Consider the following 23,427-nt stretch of genomic DNA (forward strand, 5'->3'; position numbering starts at 1 on the left):
GCCCCAGCCAAAAAGCGTTTGGAGATGACTGAGGGAGCAAATGGCTGTTTCTAGCCCAACCCTCATATTCATCCCCCAAGATAAACTCAAGGCTAAGTGCTTAAAACCTGAAAAGACTGGAGGAGTGCACACACACACTTTAAAACAAATCTCAGCTTTTTTAAAAATAAGTAAAGGCTCTGCTTGTCTGACCACTAGTATCGACCACTGTGACCACCAGAAGTCTCTCTAGGTTGGTGCAGCTGCAGTCTACCATGAGAGTCATCACCCAAAACCAAGCTTCACATTTATTTTTTTTTGCATTCAATGCCAACTATGTCTTTAAAATCAGGCCAGTTAGCTTTTTTTTTTTTTAAAGGAAGGACTTTGCTCTAATTTGACATGACCCGCAGCAAAATTAAGCCATGCTCAAGTGCAAAGAATTGGTGTTACCCAGACCAGTGTTTTAACAGGTACTTTTTGGGTTGCTGGCATAGGAATGTTATTGCAAAGGGGGGAGGTTGCATGGTCCTCCAAGCCACAAGATTGCCAGCAGCTGGGAACAGGACTCCTCATCCCCATAAGCACCCCATAGATGAGAAAACTGTTTCCCAAATTTGGCTCACTTTAATGCCTACCTGGAAGAAAATACTGCCAAAACCCACTGTTTCAGTACACGCAGTGCTAGGAAAGAGACCTTTACTAAACTTTCTAATTGCTTTACATCCTTGCAAATTACTCTTTGATTGGCGTCTTCACTCTCCCAGTCTTATGTTAGCCATAATTTCATGAGCCTGCTCTTTGCATCCTTGTTACAGGGCTGGGAACAATTTAGGGTGTTTCTGTAAGAATCTTTAAACTCCCAGTTGTTGCAGGTAGCACACTGGGATTGCAACTGAAAAGAGTAAATTCAGTAAGGCTATTTTCTCCCATTTGCATTTTATTTCTAGAGATACTTCCACTGCTCTCAGCGTGGTATACGCAAAGCTCTTTCCAAAAGCACGTTAAGCAAAAAGACTGTCAGGTCACATTCGAATCATTCGCATTGCCCTGTCCAAGGGAGAACCGAGGATGTGCTGGAGCATGTTTTGAACGCAGGCGCTGCTCTGTATCAGAAAGCAGGGCAGGGGGGGAAGGTTTCATGTGGTCCTTTTTTTTTTTGGCCCCACTGGACACTGTTTGGGTCAGAGGGAGAAGAAGAGCAGCAAGAGGTTCAAATAGAGCTTTCTTCTTGCTCACCTTTGTCTCCAGAGAAACCAAGGGAAGAAAAAGGTCACAAGTCCAACCAACTACAGAGCTTGGCAGGGGCTCAGACTAAAATAGCCCCACTCTTTCACACTGTCAGCGTACTTCTAACAAAGGCTTGCCTCTGCAGCAAACCACACTTACTGTAATTCCCTCCTCTCTTCGTTTCCAGGAGGGGAAAACTGTGGCGAGGAAGAGAAAGGACACGCAAAGCGGGCCTGGAATCTAATTTCATTTTATTTTAGCAAACTGCATGTTCTTCACTTATCAACATCTCTACATTAGCAATTTTATAGCTCTCCAACTTTTCTTTAAAAAAGGGTAAACAAGAAGTGACAAAACTTAGGCTCTTCATCTCTTAAAAATGCTTGAAAGTTGGATTCAAGAAGACTTTTATATATTTTGGTTTGAAGGTAAAAGATGTGGTGTGGAAACACTAATTCAAATCACCCACCCAACCGAGAACTGCCCCTTTTCAAGCCCCCCCCGGTGTCAGACGATCAGTACCTGCGGCAGCCTCCGGTTACTGCAGATGTCTACTCACCCCCAAAATGTGCTGGTCTGAAGGAGCCAAATGCGCCACTTCCTTAGCCTGTCACTACAACAGCCGAGCAGAAAGAAGCACCTCCAGGACTCAGTGCAAGTGCTGTATATACACTGCTTCTTCACAGAAGCATGAAGGACCTCATCATGCAGGGGATCTAAGGAGGACTCTAGTGCCGTTGTACCTTCTCAGTTAAGAATCTTATTTCCCCAATTACCATGTTCCTGCTGTCTAAAGAGGCAAAGAATTTATTTGAAGAATTTTTAAAGCCACCCCCCTCCCTCCAAACCCAAGAGGAACACCATAAAAGGTACAGATTACATGTCCTAGAAAAGTCCTAAAATTATTGCAGAAACTAAAGATGACCTGTTCCAGGGGAGGGGTAGGCACGAGGCACAGCACTGAGATCTAACAAATGCTTGGGATGGTTTGATTTAGTTTTCATCTTTTTCCCCATAATCCAAGGAAAAAAAAAAAGAAGTGTTTAAGCATCAGAACTAAAATACAAATGCACGTTGACTTTGTAAAACAAGACTGCAGATTTGACCACGGGATTCCCTGACACTGGAAAAATTTACTTTTTTGCCCGGAGAGATTTCCTCATGGTAGGTTTGCCCTTGGCAGAGGGTTTCACTTCCTTCCTCCCACTGGCTGCTGGTTTCTTGGAAGAGCTGCCACCAGAGGGTTTCTTGATGGCTGGGGCTGCTGGTTTGGCTTTCTTAGCAGGGGTTTTCACCTTGGGTGGGGGCTTTGCTTTTCCCCTGCGGGCTGCAGGGGTTTTTCTTGGCTTGGGCTTGGACTCTCTCCGTTTCATCGGAGGGGCCCTACTCCGTGCTTTCGGAGGAGGTCTCTTCTGCATCCTGTCAGAAAGAAAGGCAGCACAAGATCTCAGTGGAGGCGCAAATGCTACCCAGAGCAGAGCTGCTGTCGTCAATTTACATAAATGAAGCAGATCTTGGCATCCTTGTTCTTTACCACGGATGTTCCTTTATGCAGCAGTACATTTCATTAGCTAAATCCCAAAGAGCAAGAAATCCTGTCGTGGATCTTGCCATGCTAAGCACTTCTCAATCCCCAGTGTTCTGCCAGCAAGGTTTCTAACTCCTTTATTAGGCAGATAAACATACAAATAATGACAATGAATGTAAGTCAATTGTCAGAACAATTCAGTGACCTAAGCATCCTCTCTCGCTCTCAGAGAAATTTTATTACTTAATGAGTAGCACTCATCTTAAATCCACATTCTGAGTGAGACAGGTTTCATACCTGGCTACAGAGTTGCAGATAACACTGTAGGGAAAAGTTTTCCTAATGAAACACCTAATAAATAACAGGAAGTTCCACATGAAAAAGTCACACTCTTGTAAAGCACAACAGGCACATGGGAGACTAAAGACAACACAGATAATAAGTAGAAGTTCTCTTCCTCTCATCTAGAGATGATTCCAACTACAGAGTGGAAGACACCAGTCTCTCTGGAACAAGGCATCGCTTCTGCAGGCTTCACACATCCCAGAGAAGTCCTCATCCTGACAGTACCTCAAGAGTTCAACCATAATTAGAAACTTCTTTTTCCAGTACTACCGGAGTGACAGCCTTGTGGATAAATATCCACAGCAAGAAACAAACCTGTGCACACTACAGCTGTGACTGTCATTTTTAAAGGAGCCCATTTATCTCTCATGCTGTCACATACCTTTTCTTTGGTGGTGGCTCTTCCTCCTCAGACTCCTCCTCTTCTGATTCTTCTTCCTCCACAGATTCCTCCTCCTCTTCCTCATCAGATTCTTCAGAATCCTCATCCTGCTGCTTCTCCGGGTAGAGCACACCTGGGCTACAAGAGGATTCTTGTCAGAGCAGGACTTATTTCTCAGCATATGACTCCAGGGTCAGCAAACCTTAGGTAACCCCGATTCTCATCGGGGACCACTGCCCATCGCCCATCATCCTTTAAGGTTACAGCTTTGAGCCTAAGCCAAAAAAAACAAAACAGCAAGCACAGAAGTCTATTTGGGTTTATCTGAAACCAATATTTAGTCTCTGCAACGGCAGAAGTGCAACAGCTTTTAAGTCACCAGGAATGCCACCACACTCCTGTCCATAAGCTGCCCTTTCTCCAGTTCTCTTCCTCATTGCTCCTTCTGTGCAAACAAAGGCAGACAGACAACAGAGGGACAAAATCAGACTTCAACGACTCTGAACACATGCCAGAGCCACTGAGAGCTTTACATGTATGTAATAAAAGAAGGTGGGAAGCAGAGACTTTAATGACTCTGTTGCCATTTGGCTCTTCATGGGACACTAAGGCTTCCCTGGGCTCCATGTGGCCCAGCACAATATATGCTCACAGCAGGAGAAGAAAGGCTGTTTTAGTCTCACAGTAGCTAATCTAGGTCATCTTCCCTCCTCCCACCGCTCCTCCACATCGGCATTAAGAGAGGCAAACAACTGGGTCCTACTTGTTATGAGCATCCTTGCATTAAGAACAACAATACACTATACCTGCTTATGCGAATTTGTTTAAGCATGGGAACACTTAAATAGCTACTACCCTATGAAAAAAACATCACAACAGAGCTCCTGAAAACATTTAGCTCAATATTTTTATTGTCCTTAAAAGCCTCCCTTGCTAATGAAGTCAGCTTTATGTCCACTCACAGTCAGACATCCAAGTAATGTCATTATCTAGAGCGAGATTGGTGACAATGTTGTGGTTTCTCAGTTATTAAACCCTCCACAAACTTCCCTGTAAATAGAAGGTCAGCCTATGAACTTCAGCAACACTATCTGGCTGATCTATGCAACACTTATCTTCAACATCATTTTACAGCCAAGCTCTTTACCTAGGATAATAAGGGAAGCAAAGCTGAAAGGTTCCACTGAAGCCCTTTCCAGAAATCTGCTCCAGCCAGCCGTTCTTCTCACATCTCTGCAGGGTTCTCTTCAGTAGATGCACTGTGAAAGAAATCAGAGAAAGGTTGTGTTACCATCTTTACCCACTTGTCTAACCTTACTGCTCTCTGCAGTGCCCTCTGAAATCAGAGATGGAGAGTCAGAATGAAGTCTCCTTTCCTAGGACACCTGTGGGGAAATGAAACAGCACCAGAGACCCGCGACTCACGTAGACATCACTGCATGCTTGTGCGCTCAGCAAAGACCATCTGCTTTGTGGAGGACCCAGCTAGACCACTGCATTTAGAAGTTTTAGTATGTCATATTCAAAGGGAAATCCTTTCACAGTTAATCTTCTGGAAAACTCGAGCAATATACAAGATTCAAGTGTTGGCTCGTGAACACTTATCAAGAATGGGTTTAAATTCACTGAAGGAAGAAGTCATGATCAAGGGATCCTTCTTTATAAATGCATTCAAAAACATCACGTAACTAAAGCTTTCTTCAACATATTCTTTTAGAATGTTTAAAAGAAGTCTTTACTCTGTTTTTGCCCTCATCTCCGTCGTGTTCCAAAATTTATGCAGTACGTCTGTCCTCGTTTTCACTTTCTTTAATGGGAAATTTGGTCTAGAAGTATGACAAATGATGTTTTTATTCCAATCTTCTGTTCCACTGTGCACCATATAAGAATTCTAATCAAAAGTGTGCAAATGAAGGGGATCTTTGTCTCACGTAAAGGTATGAAACTGTTTTAGTTCAAAACCATTTTTGGCTTAAACTAGGGGGGACAGTTTACAGATTTAGCTCCCTTGAAACAAATGGAAAAGCAAGGCCTGACCTCAAGCATATCCTAAAGAGGTTCACTTGAGGAATGGAAAGAAAAATCCAAAGAAACATGCTGTCATTTGAATCTGTTCTGCATGATTAATGCAAAGGTATTCACTCTAACCCCTTATTCAGCACTTCTGAAATGGGCTTTTACCAAGAACTGACACTTCACAGTAAGAGAATCATTTGAGACAACGCCATACCTTCACAGTCCTACAGACTACCTCTGCTGAAAAGTTTTCATTTGAGTGGCTCTAGAAAAGCCTGCATAGCTACTTGAACCGGCTGTATCCATTAAATTATTAGTGTTGCAACACTAGGTTCTTAAAAAGTTCTTGGACTACAAAGAACTCCACACTTTTGTAAAAAGGAGCAACACAAACAACATCAAGCTATTTCTACCTGGGATACCAAAGATCAACAGCAGCATGTAAAGGATTTGACTGGAGTTGTAAGGGTGATGTATAAAATGGGGAAGAGCGTAGAATACTGGCTCTGTAGTGTGCACCTGCCTGCTTTTACATCTCACCACATATTCCTCTGGTTGCTCCTAAAACAGAACAGAGAACAGCAAAATCCTTCTTATGCAATGGAGGGAGAAAGAAAACAACAGACTACTAGCTGAAATTTCCTTATCTGACTAGCAAGGCTGACAAGCACTCAAGGCTGACTAAACACAGGCCTCTAGGGACCAGGGCAGCTTCCTATGGTCATGAAAACAAATAACATAAGGGCTTAGTAAGCCTGGGAACTCTCTTCCCTGCCCCAAGATTAAGAAGTCACGCTTGGCATCAGCCTCTAATTGGCAGAAGGCCTCAGGCAACTTCTTTAGGCCCCGCTGCTGGCAGGGAGCCTGCGATCCTCCTCTACGCATTGGTAAGCTCTGCTTCAAAGACCTGTGCTGATTCTGTGCTTCATCTCCATGTGATGGCTGTGGGATCAGCAAGCTCCTCTCTAGCCCCTGCTCCTGTGGGATGGCACCAGCACCGTGACACTACAGCACGAAACTGATCTACTTTCAGGTCGGATTCTGCTAGATACTGCTGCAAGCTCACACTGCTTCAAATGACCTTCAGCCTAGGTTAAACTGCAGCATGGCTTAGACCAAGTAATGCAAATAAGCCATTAGCAGATCTACTTTAAAGTCTCTATTAGTATAATTTCTGCTAGTGCAAAAGCCAAAATAGACATTGTCATTACTGGGAATGAAGATGTGCCACACCTTTTTCCAAATATAACTGGATTAGTTTCTTTCCTTACTTGCTTGACCTTTTAAAAATCGGAGCCAGAGGAGGACCTCACACAAAACAGTAAGAGGGACGCTTGCAGGTTTTATTTTATTTGTTAAAGTTAGACTGTGCAACTTCTCTAAATCAAAAGCAGCTAGGAACCGTACTTATGCCAAGCTGTAGCCTCTCTATATATATATAGAAATCCAGCTGGTGATTTTAAAACAATAAAGTAGTTGAATACTATCCCCTCTTCCTGGAAATATGCTACAGACAAGAAAAACATGCATTATGTCTCAGAAACTAGCCTTTGTCAGGCTTGAAAGGAACTAATGAGAATTAAAAACTCTGAGCATCTCTGCAGCACAAAGAGTGGAGCAGCTGTCAGTTCCCTAGCAAGCTCAACCAAATAGTTTAAAGGTGCTGCACAGACACATCTGCAGCATTCTCTTTCAGCTTGTGAAAAAGGAAAGTTATATAGTTTACCCTGGAAGTTGGAGTTGGTCCCTGGGTGGTTTTCCAGGATATACTTCTTCAGTGCTGTGGTGGAGCAGGTCTTCGGCTCGTTCATGGCCGCAATAGCAGACAGGATGGCGTCTTCCATCAGAGTCCCACCCAGCAGGGGCTTCTCCCCTGACCTCTTCAGCTATTTTCCAAGGAGGAAGAGAAAAGCATCAAGACAAAATTCTCCCAAACCAGGTCAGGACAAGCTCCTCTGCACCAGGTGGGTCGGCGCTCCTGCATTAGCACAGATACGTTTTATATTAAAACACTGCATAGGGAACGCTGCCCTCCCAGCTTTAACAGTAGGACGGGCCTATTCAGTCAACTGGCCTGCAGTGCTTTGCACTGGTAACACATCGTCCTAGTCCCAAAATACACCGCAACGGTATGGCAATCTAAGGGCCCGTCACTCAGGGAAGGAAAGAAATCAGATCTTCCTCCATCCCACAGACCAAATGTAACCAAGAGACATCTATGGCATAGACATGAGGAAAAGACATTGCAGACATCTGGGGTACCTACTGCACTTACAATTAGTGATGGAAAGGAAAGCTTACCCCACCATCTCCCCTACTGTGCTAGTGAGTCAGAGCTGAAGCAGCGTGTGGAACACGCTAAGCAAGGAAGGCGGGGGGGGGTCTGTTCCAGAAATGTAGACCAAGAGGAGAAAGAGTCCTACTGCTTCATAGTTTCACAAGTGCTGAATTTGACAGGCTGCTAAAGAAAGGTGTACCCAACAAAACTGGGGTGGGGAGGGCATGTAAACGTATATCCAAGGCTTCTGGTCAGTACACTCAACAAAACAAGACGAACTCTGGCTCTGACCTGGAATGTCCCAGACGCTCCTTTCCCTGTGATCTGCTCTAGCTGGCCCTTCTCTACAGCTCTCTGCAGGGCATTCTTCAACAGCTGAGGTCTGAAATACAGGACGATAAAGCTTTACTGACACACACTGACAGCTTAAAAAACAAACAGAGAAACAACACTCTATAGAGAGTGTGAGAGGAGCAGTACTTACAAGTGGTATCTGCCTACATACAGACACTTTAAATGGAGATCTGTCAGCAAGTGCTGATTACATGAGAGGAACAACGTACGTTAGCGGAAATTGAACTGCAATGCTTTCTGGGTGTCACTGCGCATCCAGAAACAGATAAGCTTCATTTGGAAGGATTTACTCATTTTGAAATGCACATTTGGAGACTGGACTCGGTGGGCAATGAGTCAGTCAGCTCAGAGAAAAACAAGGGACTGAGTACAACAAGCCCTGGTAAGAGGTGATGCATAGGACTTTCCTAGATTTGCTTCCTCCCCGACCTTTGACCCACTCCACATGGGCAAACTCAGATCATATTAAGCATGTGCCGGTTAAAGCATTCAGAACCAAGTGGGACAAGATTCCAAGGAGAGGCCTTCATATCCATGCAGCTACAAGGATCCAGTTTTCGCTAAGGGCAGAGATGCGTACAACAATGCTGATGTCGGCATCACGAACAAAGATTGGGTGTGGAGGGATGTAGAGAAAAGGCACAGCTTTTCTCAAGCCTTCCTGTAGGCTCTATGATGCAGAGCACCACCTGTCTGCTGCCTGATGAAATGCTGAATTGAATCGCTGTAGTGAGGCAAAGCCAGAGGAAGGCAGCATTTCACAGCTTCTCTGGAGCCCTGCTTGCAAAAGTGTACACCTGCACCTACCTTATATCTACTTTGAGTTTGGGGTAATACTGAGACACATATTTCTTGATCAGGCTGTAAGAAGCTTCCTTCGGCTCACAAAGGCGGGTGAAAGCCAGTGGCAGGATGTCTTCCAGCTTGACCTGTTGCTCTGGAGTCGAAGCGGAAGTGCTTTTCTGAAATACACACACTTTTACGCATCAGTGGGGCCTAAAACTCCGGGTTTTCTGAACCAGCAATGAACAGGTGAGAAGTGCTCCTGGCACTGGCCACAGATCTGGAAAATCAAGTTCTACAAGGCAGCTCTTTAAAATAGCAATTTAGAAAGCTCAGCTGTTTAACTAAAATCTAGCAAATCTGGTTGGAATTTTCATGGGAATTTTCTTAGGGAAAGTCTTATAAATTTGTCAAGTATTTAGCAAAAGCTGTTTCCCAGTTTCCTTTTTATAGACACTTCCCTCTGCTACCCTTCAATGAGAAAGTGAGGTGAAACAATTTAAATGCTGGCATAAAACAAAACCCATCAAAGACCAAACCCATTTACACAGGTTAAATCTTCCCAAAAAACAGATAAACAGGAGTGCATTTTTGTTCAACTCATAGCATGAAGTCTTGCTTGAAGGCAACACTCCTTTCTCCTGAATTTTCCTCCATCACTTTGTTGCTATCAGTAGGGGATGATTATGTTCTTTATAGCCGGGAAATCTGCTGACGTTTAGTGATTTTGATGCTGAACGGGAGCTTTGCAAATGGTCAAACAGGTGAAGGTGCTGCTCATCCAGACAGCTGCTTGACTGCCAGCTGAATTCACCAGACACAAAAGCAAGCTATTTGTTTTGCTGCAACATGGCGAAAGTACCTAAGAACAATTACACCAATGGGCTGCAGACAAGAAAAGTGATGTGTTCGCAGTTATCAGGTGCCTCACTCAAACTTGTCATGGAGTCCATGAGCTCTATTTAAAAAGATGTCACATTCCAATTAGTTTCCTTCAGTGCCCTAGTACCAGGTGTCACTGTTACCTTCAGGTTTAGGACTTGCGGTCTGTCCAGTAGCCAAGAGGTAAGCACCCCTGTGTTATAACACACTCTGGGTTCACCTGTCTATGCCATGAGGGGATCAGCAATTCCAGCTAAGCATTTTGTAACTGCAGTGTTAGAAATGCATTTCATACACCTAGTGCAGTGGGGAGCAAAGAAGAACAGTGCTGGAACCACGACTAATTGTGAGGACCAGACTCAAACGTGTCACATTTTACTACCTCAGAACAATATACACCCAAGTTTAGCAGCTTTCTTCCAGAAGCCTTAAGGCATTTACTTCTTCCTCCCTCTGTTCTCACAGCTGATGGAAGATGTTCATTTGACAGTCATGAAGACTGAAGTCTCCCATTTATCCATGCAACAGATAAAACAGAAACAGCAGTAGCATAAAGCTCTCTTACAATACCTGAGAGGCATCTCTCTCTACCAGGTAAAGACAGAAGAGGAGCTTCATGGTTATTCAGTTTTCTGCCTCTGAACCAAAGCCTAGGGGGTTAATGTAAACATTTTTAACTAAGATTTTGATTATTTTACTTGTTTTTAATTTGTCATACTAACTTTCTGATTCTGATTTTAGTGGAATAGATGTTTTAATTACTGTATTTGGGGAGCAGAAGTACATCAAAGAAGAAAAAACTGTTTGGGTTGGGGTTAGACGACATTTTGTAAGATGCATGTGTTCAGTGTAACCCAAGAAAGATCCTTCAGAGTACTGTTTAAAGTGATCCATCTTACCTTTCTGTCTCTGGCTTTTGGAACAGTTTTTCCTGCATTAGACACCACCACAAAGCTCCCGGAAGCTCCCTTTCCTTTCACCTAGTTCAAAAGAAAGTCAGCCTTTAACAAGGTAACTCAGGATAAAAACAATTTGAAAGAGACTAATCAACATCTTTACACAGATTTAGAATGCATTGCCATCCTGGTGATGGGCTGTTAGGGGCACAGGCCTGACTTGAATCCACTTCAGTAGATCAGAAACCACAGGTAGATATTAGAAACACCCTCTGCTGTCCTGACCAGGAGATCCTAACAGAACTGATATCACAGGCACATATTATAGTGTTAAAGAAAACATGCTCCTGCAGAAGGGATGTTGCTAGACTCAGGTTGAAGGCATATGAATCATAGAATGGCTCAGGTTGGAAGGGACATGCTGCTGCCATGCCGTACGACACAATTCAACACCATGAAATGGTCATCCATATTTCACTAAAGATAAGGTATTTGACTGACAGATCTGTCCATTCCTAACAAAGTGGCAACAGAGGGAGAAAACAACCACTCCAGAGACCAGCTAACAGAGTTTCTTAAAGTCCTGTGTAATTCAGTAATACCACATCCACCACTGCTCCACAAAGCAACTCTTACCTGTCTAATGATCCCTCTCTCCAGCTCCCTTTTCAATGCTTGCTTTAGAAGATAGCCTCTCCTCTCGAGCTCCAGGGAAGGGTATTTGTGGATGATGTATTTACGTATTGCAACAACTGAGGCACCACTCTTTTGAAAGCACGCCTGAAACGGTAGCAAGACATTAGTAAAAAGTTTCTGGACTGAACTACTTTGCTGTGGGACTGGAAGAATGCATGTGTCAACTAATCCCCTTTTCTGAAGCACGTACAAGTAATGGCATATACACTACGTGCTCTTACAAAAACTTGTTACCTTTGGGCAAACCAGCATTGCCCGAACAGTAAGTCATCAGTAAGTCATTTTACTGATGTCAGATAGAGCAATCATTAACAGGTTAATTAGAACAAGTTGCTGATTTCTGAAGGAGACAGGATTGGCATTAACAAACTAATTAAAAAAAAGAAAAACTAAGTTGAAGTTCTTATTTTGAAGATTCATGACAGCCTGCCTGTATTACTGGAGTCCTCCAATTAGGAATCAGAATGGGACTACACCAAAACAACTGTGTTTTAAAATTTAGAGATTTGACATGCTGTAGAAAACCCCAGCTGTGACTTGATAAAGCCCTCTTTGTTTAATCAAGTTACCAGATCTATATGGCTTCAGAAAGACTACCGCAAAACCCACAGTTGCACGACAGAGGATGTAGTTTACTTATGCACAGTATAATAATGCACTGTAGATCCTACTCTACTACCTAACCTTTCAAACAGCTGCCAGAAAGGTAAAGCTTAGAGTAACCTGACGTTTATGGCACGACTTCTCTCTAACAGATTTGGATGCACAGCTGTATGTTTCAGTGACTCAAAAGGCCATCTTGCAGTTAAGGCTGATGGAGTCCAGGACTCCAGCGAAGGCAGCCTGCATGAACCAAGCCTCAACGGGAGGGCAGCAGAGCTGCAGAGCAACAGCACAGGTCTCTTCTTATAACCTGAAGGAAGTGTACAGTAAACTAAGACCAACACCACTCCGGAATGCTAGTTTACACTATTTCCATCTGTCCTGAATTAGGATAAATTAAAAAGAAAAAATTGCGTGTATCAAACAGGTGGATTAATCAAGGTAAATCTAGTTAAATATGTCTAGAAGACACAACAAATTAAATGATGCCAATAATTAACCAGGGTATGTCATCATAACTGTTTCTAATAATTTAAACGGGGAAACATTCTAAACTAAGAAATAAGCAACAGTGCCCCTCATCACCATCATGGACTCACATTTCAGCTCCATGGGCTTCCAGACAGAAACATGCATGCCTTACATAAATTTCCTGCTAAAAAAGGCTATCACCTGTACCGTCAGCAAGTTGAAAACGTAGACTTTAGGCACACAATATACTCATCTTTGTGACAGGTGAACAAAAGAAACATCTGACTCCTGCTTACCTTGATGGCCTCAGTTAAAATAGCATCCATCTTGGGACGTGAAGTGGCAGCCATCTGAGTTTGCTTCTGTGCTCTAGCGAGCTGACTAGCAGAAAGAGTAGCCCATGCAGGAATGGTCTTTTTCACTTTCTTCTCCTTTTCCTTAGACTGATCCTTCTCACTTAGGAAAAATGCAAAACAACAGTAAGATAAGAGATACTGTAAAACAAGCCAACATGCAGAACAACAAGAAAAGACGCCCAGAACACTCGTTACAGAGAATAATTTAAAAGAACTTTTTGATGTTTCTATTCAAAAAGAAGCAACCACCCCAAACAGACCCTATCTTGATACTTGTTCTCAAAACATGTTCTTGAACAGCTGCTACACACGATCAGTAGCTTCCTCTCCTGCAAAAATGAGCAGCTTTTTCAGCATCCTATTTTCCCCATGTCTCCCATAATCTTTTCTACCTATAGAACCCATCTTTCTCCTACTCAAATTCCTAAATTCAGCACTAAACAAGCCTTACTCCTTTTTGGTTTCTTCCGAGGACTTTGTTTCCCCCTTCCCTTCATTCTCAGGTTCCTTTGGCTGTTCTGCTTCACTGGATGCAGCAGGCAAGGTTCCATTCTCTTGTTCTTCTCCAACAGAAGCAGACTCCTCAGAGGTGGCTTCTGCATCTAAAAGATGTAAAACCACATCAGGTTACTGTCTAAAACTAGCCTGTACTCTTCAGGAAGGCAGAGGATAAAAAAATAAGAACACACCCCAGAAATGATTTCCCAGCACTTTCTTTTCTCTAATTTAATGGATGATTTGAACGTAACTTAGAAAATGAACAAACGTACTGAAAGAGATTCAACAAGGTGCAATCAGTCATCAAATGCCAGAACAACTTCAAACAGCACCACCTAGCATTTTCACAATGAACTAATTCCCCCAGTCTTCTCTTAACTCCAGGAAGTTACTGTTGCAATCATCCCTCATCACAGATACCTACGGGTGGGGAAGGGAAGAAGAAGAGGAGGAATTCAGTATCATGAAACATGAAGATCTTCCCCTGGGTCAAGGTTTACATGTTTTAACCCAGAAAGGTGCAAAACCACACAATTCGACAAGAGATTACAGTAAATAAATACAAGCAGCTTTGTCTGTGACAAACATGTCTTTTAAACATCGCCGTTTCTGCACTACACACTGTGGCACCTGAACGATTTTAACTATTCAACCACATTTTTCCAGACTTGGAAAAACTTTAGATTGCACATGCACTGGCAATAGCATTTGTCTATCAGCAGGATCAAACCCAGCCAGAAATCAACTTACTGAGCAAATCAATCAAGTATATTTAGCTGAGAGCAGGCCTTAAAGACTGGACTGCCTACTAGATGACATGCTTATAAACTGCTATTACCCACTTTTTGGATAAAGAGCAGTCTACCATGACTGCTCGATGCACTAGGCATGTTGTCTATCAATGAGAAGGAGCTTAAGCACTCCTGCTTTGTTCCTGTGCATAGTTTCCCCACGGAGGCATCATATGTTTAAAATAAAAACTGTACTAATAGCTTCCTATGTAATGTACTTATTTGTCCCACCAAAGAGGAGAAACTCAGTGAAACATACTGAAAGTGATACTGAAATGGCACATTCTGAGAAAGAGAGGTGAAGCTGCTAGGACCAGACACATGAATGGCAGGCCACATTACACAGCGTGGTAAAATCTTTCTTTTCCTGAACAAAGAAAATAAATACTTTGGTTTTCCATCCATTTCCACCTTTTGATCCCAAGCCATTTTCATGCCACTACTGAAAGTTCATGATTTCTACCTTTAATCACAAGAATGTATAAGCTTGAAAGAGACAATACTTAGTTATATTTTCATGTCTGGAGTGACAGGGCTTTGACACAGAGTATGAAGGACAAAACAAATGGTTTCCCACTTGAAAAGACTACAACATGCAATTTCCAACAATCCAGGAAAAGCCTGTGAAAAGAAGCTAAGCATCGGTAATATTTTAACTGTGGCAGCAGGGATTTTCAGGAATTTCAGCATAAAAATCTACATTTGGATACATCAACACTATGCTTGGATATAACAGTCCACTACAGCATTGCCACTGTACCTGCTTTGACCTCTTCACCACCTTCAGCAGGTTTGCTTTTGGGAGGAGTTTCTCGGGAAGAATTTACAGAGCGACGGATCGGCATCGTTTCGTCTTCAACTTTCTACAAAAAGCATTTGTAAATCAGTACAGGTACTGGAAAGACTCAGAAATTTTTTGAAATGGGATTAAAGTAAATCAAAGCAGCATATGTAGAAATATTCTAGTTACATTCACATTTTTCAGAATTTTAAAAAACAGTACATACTCAATCTTTGAAGCATACCAGGAGAGGATAGTTTCACATTTTACACTTATAAAAGAAATAATTTCTTTCCAATTCCAAATTAAATGAGATGAACATTTGAGGATTCTGACAACTACGGCATCTCAGGGAAAGGAGGGAGGGGGAAGGAGAGTGCCTATAGGGCTTATTAGACTCCCAATCAAGTTTCCTACAATCAGGGGAGAAAGAGTACCAAGAAACCTTCAGCAGGACTGGAAGTCAATGACTGATCCAAGGGCAAGCTTGGAGAATGGGCTAGCCCCTACCTCACTTAACTTGTCCGTGTGGATCAGCTGAGCTCCCGTTAAGAGTGGAAGCGCCTTATGATGCACGGGTTCAGCTTCAGACAGATCAGTCGCCATTTAAAATAATTTCTAGCCCCAAGTGCACGTAACACTGTGGAGCCCCAGGTTTTAACCCCAAGGACTTTTTCCTAATGGTTTTCACAGTGCAGTGAGCAGTCAACCTAAAGTACAGAAAAGATGTGGTGTGAAAATTAACAAAACAGAAACATCTACGTCCATGTATCTAACAAACTAAAAAGAAAAGAATAAATGACTTACAGCTTATGGCTAACGTAACTGACAATCAACAACTGCGTTCAACAAAGATGCTAAAACATGTATGCAAACTTGAGTACTATGGATGTAGCAGAAATGGCAAAGGTGTAAGCCAGACCTGCAGCCTGCTCCATTAAAACAGATCTGAAAGAATAAAGATGCTATTTAAATTAACAGGAAGCATTAACAAAAAGCAGACATCGCACTGTGCATAAAGCAAAGGGTTGAGGTAACTAGTAAGCCATTCATTTCGGGGGAAAACCAGGAGCTGACACTGATCCAGCTTCTACTTGCCTAAGGAATTAAACCATTTAATCTGTTAGGGAGAAAACACACACAGTGGAGGCCTGGACCATGCCCCTCCCAAATTAAGCCCCATGCAATTTAAGGAAACGAACAAATCCTTGAAAAAGGAAATACCCATCAAAACAGCAGTCACCAGACCTTCCACAAAAATATAAAGCTTTACAAAGCTCTCCTCCAAACGCATGCATAGTCACGGGTAGGTTGGGCTCACCAAGTCTCACCCCTCGCTGCCATTTCACTTCAGCCTTCCTTACCTGCCGCCCGTCCACCTGCATTGGCCTCTCCTAAGGAGAGGTGCTCCACCATTTCTGCCACAAACGGAGGCTTTACTTTCTCACTCGCTTCCTTTTCTCAGCATCCCCTTAACAACCTGAGAAGCGAAACCTCACTTCTCACAGTGCGGGGCTGCGCCTGCTTCCCCGCCCCATCAGCTCCAGCTCCCCTCTTCCCTTCCTTGCAGAGAAAGGGCCCAATGCTCCCGATTACTTATCCGGATGTTTTCTTTTGCTGAGATGAGAAGGCAGATACAAACCACACATTTTCACTTTTAACAGGTTGCTTCCCCAGCCTGAGAGACTTGCTCTTGAATGGAAAGCTAACAACACCGCTTCTGACCTTGTTTTCAACGTGTTTTTCACCACCGTCTCGGCACTTTGTACAGCACTCTCCATTGCAAGGGTGAATGCTCCCTGCCACACCAATACCACACGACTTACACCGTATCCTTGCCCCACACCGCGGTCCTCTTACTGCCTGGCAGCAGGGACTCCCCGCTGACCGCAGGGATTCTCTCCACCTCGGTGTTTTTCCCAGGCAAACCGAAGCCCAGCTGGCCGGCACGCAGCACCGTCAGCCCTCTGAGGTGGTTCCCATTCAGAAACCAGCGGCAGAAGAGCCGAGGGCAACTCGCAGGAAGATGGGTTTGCAAGGACTGACAACGAAGGGACGGCAGCAAGCCTCCTTCCCAAATAACAACTGGATAAATTAACGAACCCACGGCCGCTGCAAGCAGGTGCAGCACCACGGTAGCCGCATGCAGCGAGGGCAGGCCACAGCGGCAGCGCTTCCACAGGAAGACACCAACCCAGCGGGGCCCGCCGGCAGCCAAAGGCAGCCCGGCCCCTTCTGCAGCACCTCTCATTCCTCTCTGACACCGGAGGGTCTTTTTGAAAGCCGACAATAACCTAGTCCTGCCTCGGCACCAGTGAAAGCCGGTGAGCATAACAGCGCCGGGTGTTTCCTTCAGAGACAAAACAGAAAAACCAAACCATGTTCCAAAGGGAAAATAAACTCCAGAGAGAAAATAAGTGAGATGAATGAAACTCGCTGATGAAATTTCAGGATGGGAAAACAAACCGCCAATTTGAACATACATGTGGCCCAGCACTTTTTTTTTGGCCTATTTTATGCAGCCTTCCTTTCTCATGGGCAGAAAGCGAGAGGAAAAATGAAAAATTCCACCAGGCATCAGGTCAGTGTCAATTGCTTTCTAGCAAGCAAAACCTGATGCTCTTAAAAAAAAAAAAAAGCCAGCATTTTGAAGTGAGTCCTAAAATAACAGACCTATACTCAGAGAAATCAGCTGGAGGCTACAGGAGACACTCTGCCTGGGATTACGAACGCACACACACAAGCATGCACTGTGGCCAACCTGCTCGTGGGTTTTATTTCTTTTCATTTTTCAATTGGTGACCTGCATGCCACACACACGAAAATAAAGGAGTCCCAACTTTGTCCTCCAATTCTCCAAGTCCTCAAAAAAACCCCTTTGCTTTGACCACAGCACAAAGCACCTGAGCCTTCCTGCTCTCAAGAGCAGACGTTAACACAGCGCGCTCCAGAGCTTCAGCGCCAGCAGCACACCTGGCTGTGCCACTGCCCAGCAGAAACATCCCCGGACAGGGGCCTGTTGCTTCCCTCTGCGTTCCCATGTGTGGGTCACATCCTGCTCAAAAGGCCGAGGGGATCAAAGGGGCAGGGGGTAACCTCCCATCAGCTCTAAAGCACCGCGGCTCTCAAAGGGGAAAGGCAGGAGCACCCACAGTCTTGTGTGCGAGCATCACAGCTCAGGAACTGCTCTGGCAAAGCCAACTTCTTCCCACAGAGGGGTCAGAACGAAAAGTGATTTCTGAAGGAGGAAAAAAAAAAAAGTTTCTGGACTGCGTGTGAAATACCACAACATAAGACAAACAGGAATGAACTTGGTTTCTCAAAATGATAAAGCAAAAGGCAAGAAAGTTTTGCAACAGCAATGCACAAAAAAGCCGATTCCTCTCCTTCCCCTCTCTAAAGGGAACAGAGGATGTACTGAACAGAAAAATCAAGCCACCCGAAGCGACTGTTACCTGGCTACCCTAGCTCCATGCGTGGGTGCTACGGCATCTTTAGATGTGTCCCACGGCCATGACTGCAAGCATTGCTCTTAAGGAACTGGAAAGTAATAACCGTGTTTTGTATTTACACAGACGTCAACCACACAAACTCCGTGCTCAGGAAGAGGCCATCACTTGAGGACGCAGGTTTTGAAGGTGGTCGTTGGGTAACTCACGTCAACTTAAACCTGGCCTGCTGTCAGGAGAACATCATGTCAGCAACGAAAGGAACACCGGGATACTAACCATTAAGAAAATTGCTCGAACATACACAGTAACTCTTCTGCCACGCTCGCTGGCGTTCCCACGGGCTATTTGAACTGCTCCACAGATCAGACCGCAGGTTCCCATGCTATCGTGAAGCAGCCATTTCAAAGCTGGTAACCCAGCTGGGAGCTGATAAGCAACACAAAACCCTTTCTGGATTCCTAGATTAGCAGAAATGCTCGATAGCATTCAGTCCCCCAGCTCGAGGAGAGGCCACTAGTGGAAAACCCAAGCAAAGGTGCAGTAGCTTTCCATGAACTACTATGAAAAAAAGTACCTGTACTGATTTCCTCCTAATCTATCAGCAAACTGTTCAGAGGAGGAAAAAAAAACAGAACACAACCACATAACCAGAGGCTTCAGCTGAGACACACCTGTTCTGGATATTATTTCCAATGAGCGGAGTCCCCTCACCAATGCAACGGGCATAGGAATTTAAAAAAAAAAAAAGCTTATTTGAGGCCAGTTGGCTCCTTGGATTTTCGTAAGACAAGGCCATAAGATTTTCCAGCTTATCTCAGACTCCAATCTCAAATATTTTGGGACAAAATCAGGTCTTGAGCATGGCAAGCCAACTGTCGCACCGGAGGAAATGCCAGGTCACGAGACTCCTGGCAGGGTACCCGGGCTGAGCGGTCTGAAAACAAACATGCAGTGGAGAAGTGAGAAAGCGTGTCCAGCGCCGCGCCGTACGGGTGTCCCCTTACTGTCACACAACACGCAACGGCCATCGAGGTGCTCCGAGACATGACTTGGTTTACCCTACGCAGCACGGGTCCAGAAATTAGGTCAAAAAGGGCCAGAAAAAGTTTGTATGTCCTTGCAGATTTGAAGCCAGGCTGACGAGGGGTACGAAACCGCCAGCCTTACAAGCAGCACAAGCAAGAATGACTGTTATCAGAAAGGCTTAAAAAGCAACTTAACTGGATTTCAAACGCAGGTCGTTGATTATCATGCAATCATCTACTACTTTCTAATGCTGTTTTGAACAGCGAAGCGTTGAAATGTCTCAGAAACCGCAGGAAAAACAGCACGGGGACATGTTAGTATTTCTGCAAAGCGAAAATGGAAATCCAAATCAAACATGCCAAAACGTTACCTCCTAAACTGCAAGCTGACCAACTTGGACCTCTGAAATCCTCAAAGCTCTTCCCAAAAATCCAGCTCACGCAGAGGACACCAAACCCCTCAATATCTACATCGCCACTGAATATATCATCCTGCAACATCTCTGACACAAATTCGTCTTACAAAACGGATCTATTAAAAGTTCTCAGGTGGTTGCCTCTCGCAGCTTGCTTCACAAAGACGTTCCAGCATTTACTGATCTCCCTTTTGTTCTGCAGTCGACTGAGCAGCCTGTTGTCTTGATTAAATCAGACCAGTAGTATTAAGTCATTTAAAACAGCCCAAAAATGTGCAGAGAAATAAAATCTCTTACTGAGCCCAGAATATGAGTTAGTCCCCACTCCTAATCCTTATTTGGCAGCCTGCTCAGAAATCCCCCCCCGTCTCCCACCGCCGCGCGCTCCCACCGCACCAGCCTTGCCCTAAGAGCAGCAACTGCTGCTGGGTCGGGGCACCTTACGGCCTCCGCGCCGACTCCCCGGGAGGCGTCCCACTTCCACAGACCTTTCAGTTCAGCTACGAGGACCGTATTTGCAACTCTCTTGTGGTTCAGCCTCCCTGAGATCTGTTACAGGCTATCTGAGCCCCATGCTGCTAGAAGCATTATGAACCATCTTGTTTCAATTAAAGAAGAACAGTGGTCCAATACAAAGATCCAATAGCTCACCACTTGGCAGGCAAGAAATTCTTTGGCTTGACTAGTATTACAGCTTCTATTTCCGTCGACTCCTTGCCTACACTCTGGTAAGGAAGGGAGCAACAAATCTCAAGCACGTTAGGCTTTGGGGGAACACAGAGAAAATCTTTTGCACTTCTAGTACTCACACACACGCGTTCCTACACACAGAGACCCAAATGCCAGAGGATTTTTCTACGTCTAAAGATGCATTCTCATTTCAGGGTAGCACCAAATTTGGACTTCTGACTCCAACCACCGCTAACAGAACCTGACTTACACCCTGCCTCTTCTGCTGAGTTTACGCAGCAAAGCAAAGATTAAATACTGCCCTTCTGCACACACAGATGCTGCTTTCCCTGCAAAAAGGAGGCAGCGAGATTGATGCTGGGCCGACCCACCTGGGACTGAGCTCAGCACCTCGTCTCTGCTAGGATATGAAACCAGCGACTCAAGGTCAGCTCAATCTCAACAGATGCTTATTAAAATACAAGGAAAGACCCATGCCTCACCCCTGCTATTCCTCGCCACCAAGAACACCTGCTCAATATAAAAACAACTGTGGGTTTCAGATTCTTTCTCCATCAGTCTCTGACCCGTACAGAAGACACGAACAGCAGATCACTTCCATGGCCAGGATTATCTTCTCTTCCCGTACCCAGGAGTAATTGTTCATGTCAAAACACACATCCAGAACCAGGTACTGTGCAACTTATATTATGTCACCACCATGCCTAGAAACTTTCAAAAACTTCAGCTAAGGGATTGATACAAAGAATTTCTGCTTGCATAGCTACCTAAAAATAATCCCTCTCTGCACTGATGCTCAGGATTGTCACAGCGACAACCTGTGCGGGACAACAGTTTCTGAACAATTCCGGCTAGGACAGTCCATGATCTGGATTCTCCACGAGCTGCTGGGAGGCAGCTAAAGAACGAAGTGGCCTGCACCGGGGACGCAAGGTACAGCTTTCCATTTATAATAGGTTGAGGTCACAAACTTAAGCTTACTCCAGCACAAAATCCACTGCTGAAAGTCTCACAGTCTTGGATGAAATACCTTAAATCCAGGATCCAGCACCATGAACGCTGACAAACCACTGATACTTAAACAAATGCTTAGGCTGCTAGCGTTACATACCAGGGCAAGAACCTTCTACAGGCAACACCCTCCGCACTATGAATGTAACACCACCATATAAACTCTCCTTCCAAACTATTACTTATTAAGCTGTCACTTACTGGTCCATAGTACAAACACTACACATAACAAAAGCTATGAATTGCTGGCACTCTACACAAAACCACTCGCACCTCCTGTTGGAGCCCATCAATGTAAAACTTTCTCCTCTCTCAAGGAAGTTAAAACCCTCGCAACAACCTGGGCCACTCGTAACAAAACGCTCACAGAAGGGACACATCAGTTTCCACTGAAAGGAAGAACACATGAAAAAGAGAGATTCTGGAAACAAAAATAACTCAAGCAGCTGCTACCTGAGAGAAGCGCACGAAACACTGAAAAGTTGGTTTATTAGCAGGCACACTCGGTTAAAGGTGAGAGAAAGGGGGCAGAAGCCAGTAGGTATTCTCACAGCACATACACTAAGTTCACCCCCCAGTACAGACGATGGGTATTTTCTTCCCCTGCCCGCCCCTGACTTCCAAGGCCCCCCTGCTATCCACCAGCCCTTTTAAATCCCTCCCGAGGAGGGTAAGCGCCCTCCTGCACAGCTCAGCAGCACAGCTGGGCTCTCAAGCAGCCCGCGCTCACCTGCACCCTTCTGCTCCTCTCACCCCCCCCGTGCAGTCCTCGCACGGAGGAGTTTAACAGCGCAGCCCTGTCCGTAACCAGTAGTACCTCTGCGCTCTGCGGCACACCCGCTGCCTGCCACAGACCGCTGGCCAACTATTTCTTAAAAACGCTAGAAATACCAGTTACGGCAAAAATAAACAAACAGCTACAAAATTAACCGCACGCCTGGAAAAAAAAAAAAAAATCAGAGAGCGGCTGTTACTCGAAAGGCCTGATAAGAACCGAGGAGTTCCGTGCCCGTTAACCCCAAAACAACCCGGCGGCCAAGCGAGGCTCCCGGAGAGAGCCCCCTCCGCGGCACCCGCGGCGCAGCGAGCCGCCAGCACGGCGCGCCCGCACCCGCGGCCTCCCGGCACTCAACTTCTGCTCCTGCCCAGGCTGAGCAGCCCCCCGGGCCCGGGGACAGCCGTGACTGGGGAGGCAGGCGCAGAGCAGCCCGAGGGGCCCGGGCCGTCGTTATAATTACGATCGTAATTAGTGCCCGAGGCTCGGCTGCTGCGCCCCCAGCCCCGGGCGGCCTCACGCTTGGGCCCGGCCCCCGGCAGCGCGGAGGGCCCGGGGCTGGGCCCCTTCCCCTCCACGCCCCCACCCCCCCCGGCCGAGCGGTGCCCCCCGGGCCTCCGGGGGAGCTCGGGGAATAAAAACAAGTTAAAGAACCGGGGCGCGGCGCTGCGGGCGGGCGGCGCCCCGAGGGAGCCCCCCGGGGCCGGGCCCGCGTAGGGGAGAGGGCCCGTGCCCAGCCCCGGCGGCCCCCCCCGCCGCCGCGGGACCTATCGCGACAGCTCCCGACAGCCGCCCCGTGAGGGGGGGGGGGGGGGCCTGTCCCGGGCCCGGCCGCCCCCCTCCGCACTCACCAGCAGGCCCGGCGGACACAAAGCGGCCTCTAATGGCGGCCGGGAACCGGGACGGGCGGGGGGGGGGGGGGGGGGGGGCCGGGGCAAGGGGGCGGGGCCGCCGCCCGCGGGGGGCGGGCCCCGGCGGCGCCGCCGGCCAATGGGAGGCCGCGAGCGTTTTTCGAACGCGGGGCGGGCCCATCCCGCCTCTGCGGCGGGGGGGGAGGGGGCGCGCGTGCGCGGGGCCCGGCGGCCCGGCCCCCCCCCCGCGGCCCCGCCCACGCCGCGAACAAAACAAGGGGCGGGGCCCGAGCACTGCCGCGCCCCGCCCCCCCCCCCCCCCCGCCTCGGCCGCGCTC

The 23,427-nt window shown here is 46.0% G+C and overlaps 1 protein-coding gene across 5 annotated transcripts; it reads right to left on the bottom strand.

The window, feature by feature from the left end:
* Positions 1-1,443: 1,443 nt before the first annotated feature.
* On the bottom strand, positions 1,444-23,220 carry HP1BP3 (heterochromatin protein 1 binding protein 3). Of its 5 annotated transcripts, none has more exons than XR_014573354.1 (13): positions 23,090-23,218; positions 15,380-15,579; positions 14,849-14,951; positions 13,251-13,401; positions 12,740-12,899; positions 11,310-11,453; positions 10,677-10,757; positions 8,920-9,074; positions 8,050-8,140; positions 7,207-7,458; positions 4,612-4,723; positions 3,465-3,602; positions 1,444-2,628 (listed from the first exon to the last, which is right to left on the bottom strand). XR_014573354.1 is itself a non-coding variant. In XM_083803116.1 (13 exons), exons 2-13 carry the CDS (start codon positions 15,473-15,475, stop codon positions 2,343-2,345), a joined length of 1,677 nt encoding a protein of 558 aa, XP_083659242.1. In that variant the 5' UTR covers positions 15,476-15,579; positions 23,090-23,220; the 3' UTR covers positions 1,444-2,342. The 5 variants fall into 5 exon arrangements, 3 of the variants coding, with proteins under 3 accessions (XP_083659242.1, XP_083659243.1, XP_083659244.1); XM_083803116.1 differs by having other exon boundaries at positions 7,207-7,366; positions 23,090-23,220; XM_083803117.1 differs by lacking the exon at positions 23,090-23,218 and adding an exon at positions 15,677-16,146 and having other exon boundaries at positions 7,207-7,366.
* Positions 23,221-23,427: the final 207 nt, after the last annotated feature.

Source organism: Anser anser, assembly GCF_964211835.1.
Source record: "Anser anser genome assembly, chromosome: 17".
NCBI classification, from domain to species: domain Eukaryota; kingdom Metazoa; phylum Chordata; class Aves; order Anseriformes; family Anatidae; genus Anser; species Anser anser.

Bases quoted from the DNA above. Each gene is read 5' to 3' on its own strand.
- HP1BP3 (XM_083803116.1), bottom strand. From the start codon at position 15,475: ATGGCGACTGATCTGTCTGAAGCTGAACCCGTGCATCATAAGGCGCTT. The intron at 10,758-11,309 runs GTAAGAGTTGCT...CTTTTGAACTAG, and splicing joins AGAGAGGGATCATTAGACAG to GTGAAAGGAAAGGGAGCTTC. The intron at 2,629-3,464 runs GTATGTGACAGC...TCTTTCTGACAG, and splicing joins GAGCCACCACCAAAGAAAAG to GATGCAGAAGAGACCTCCTC.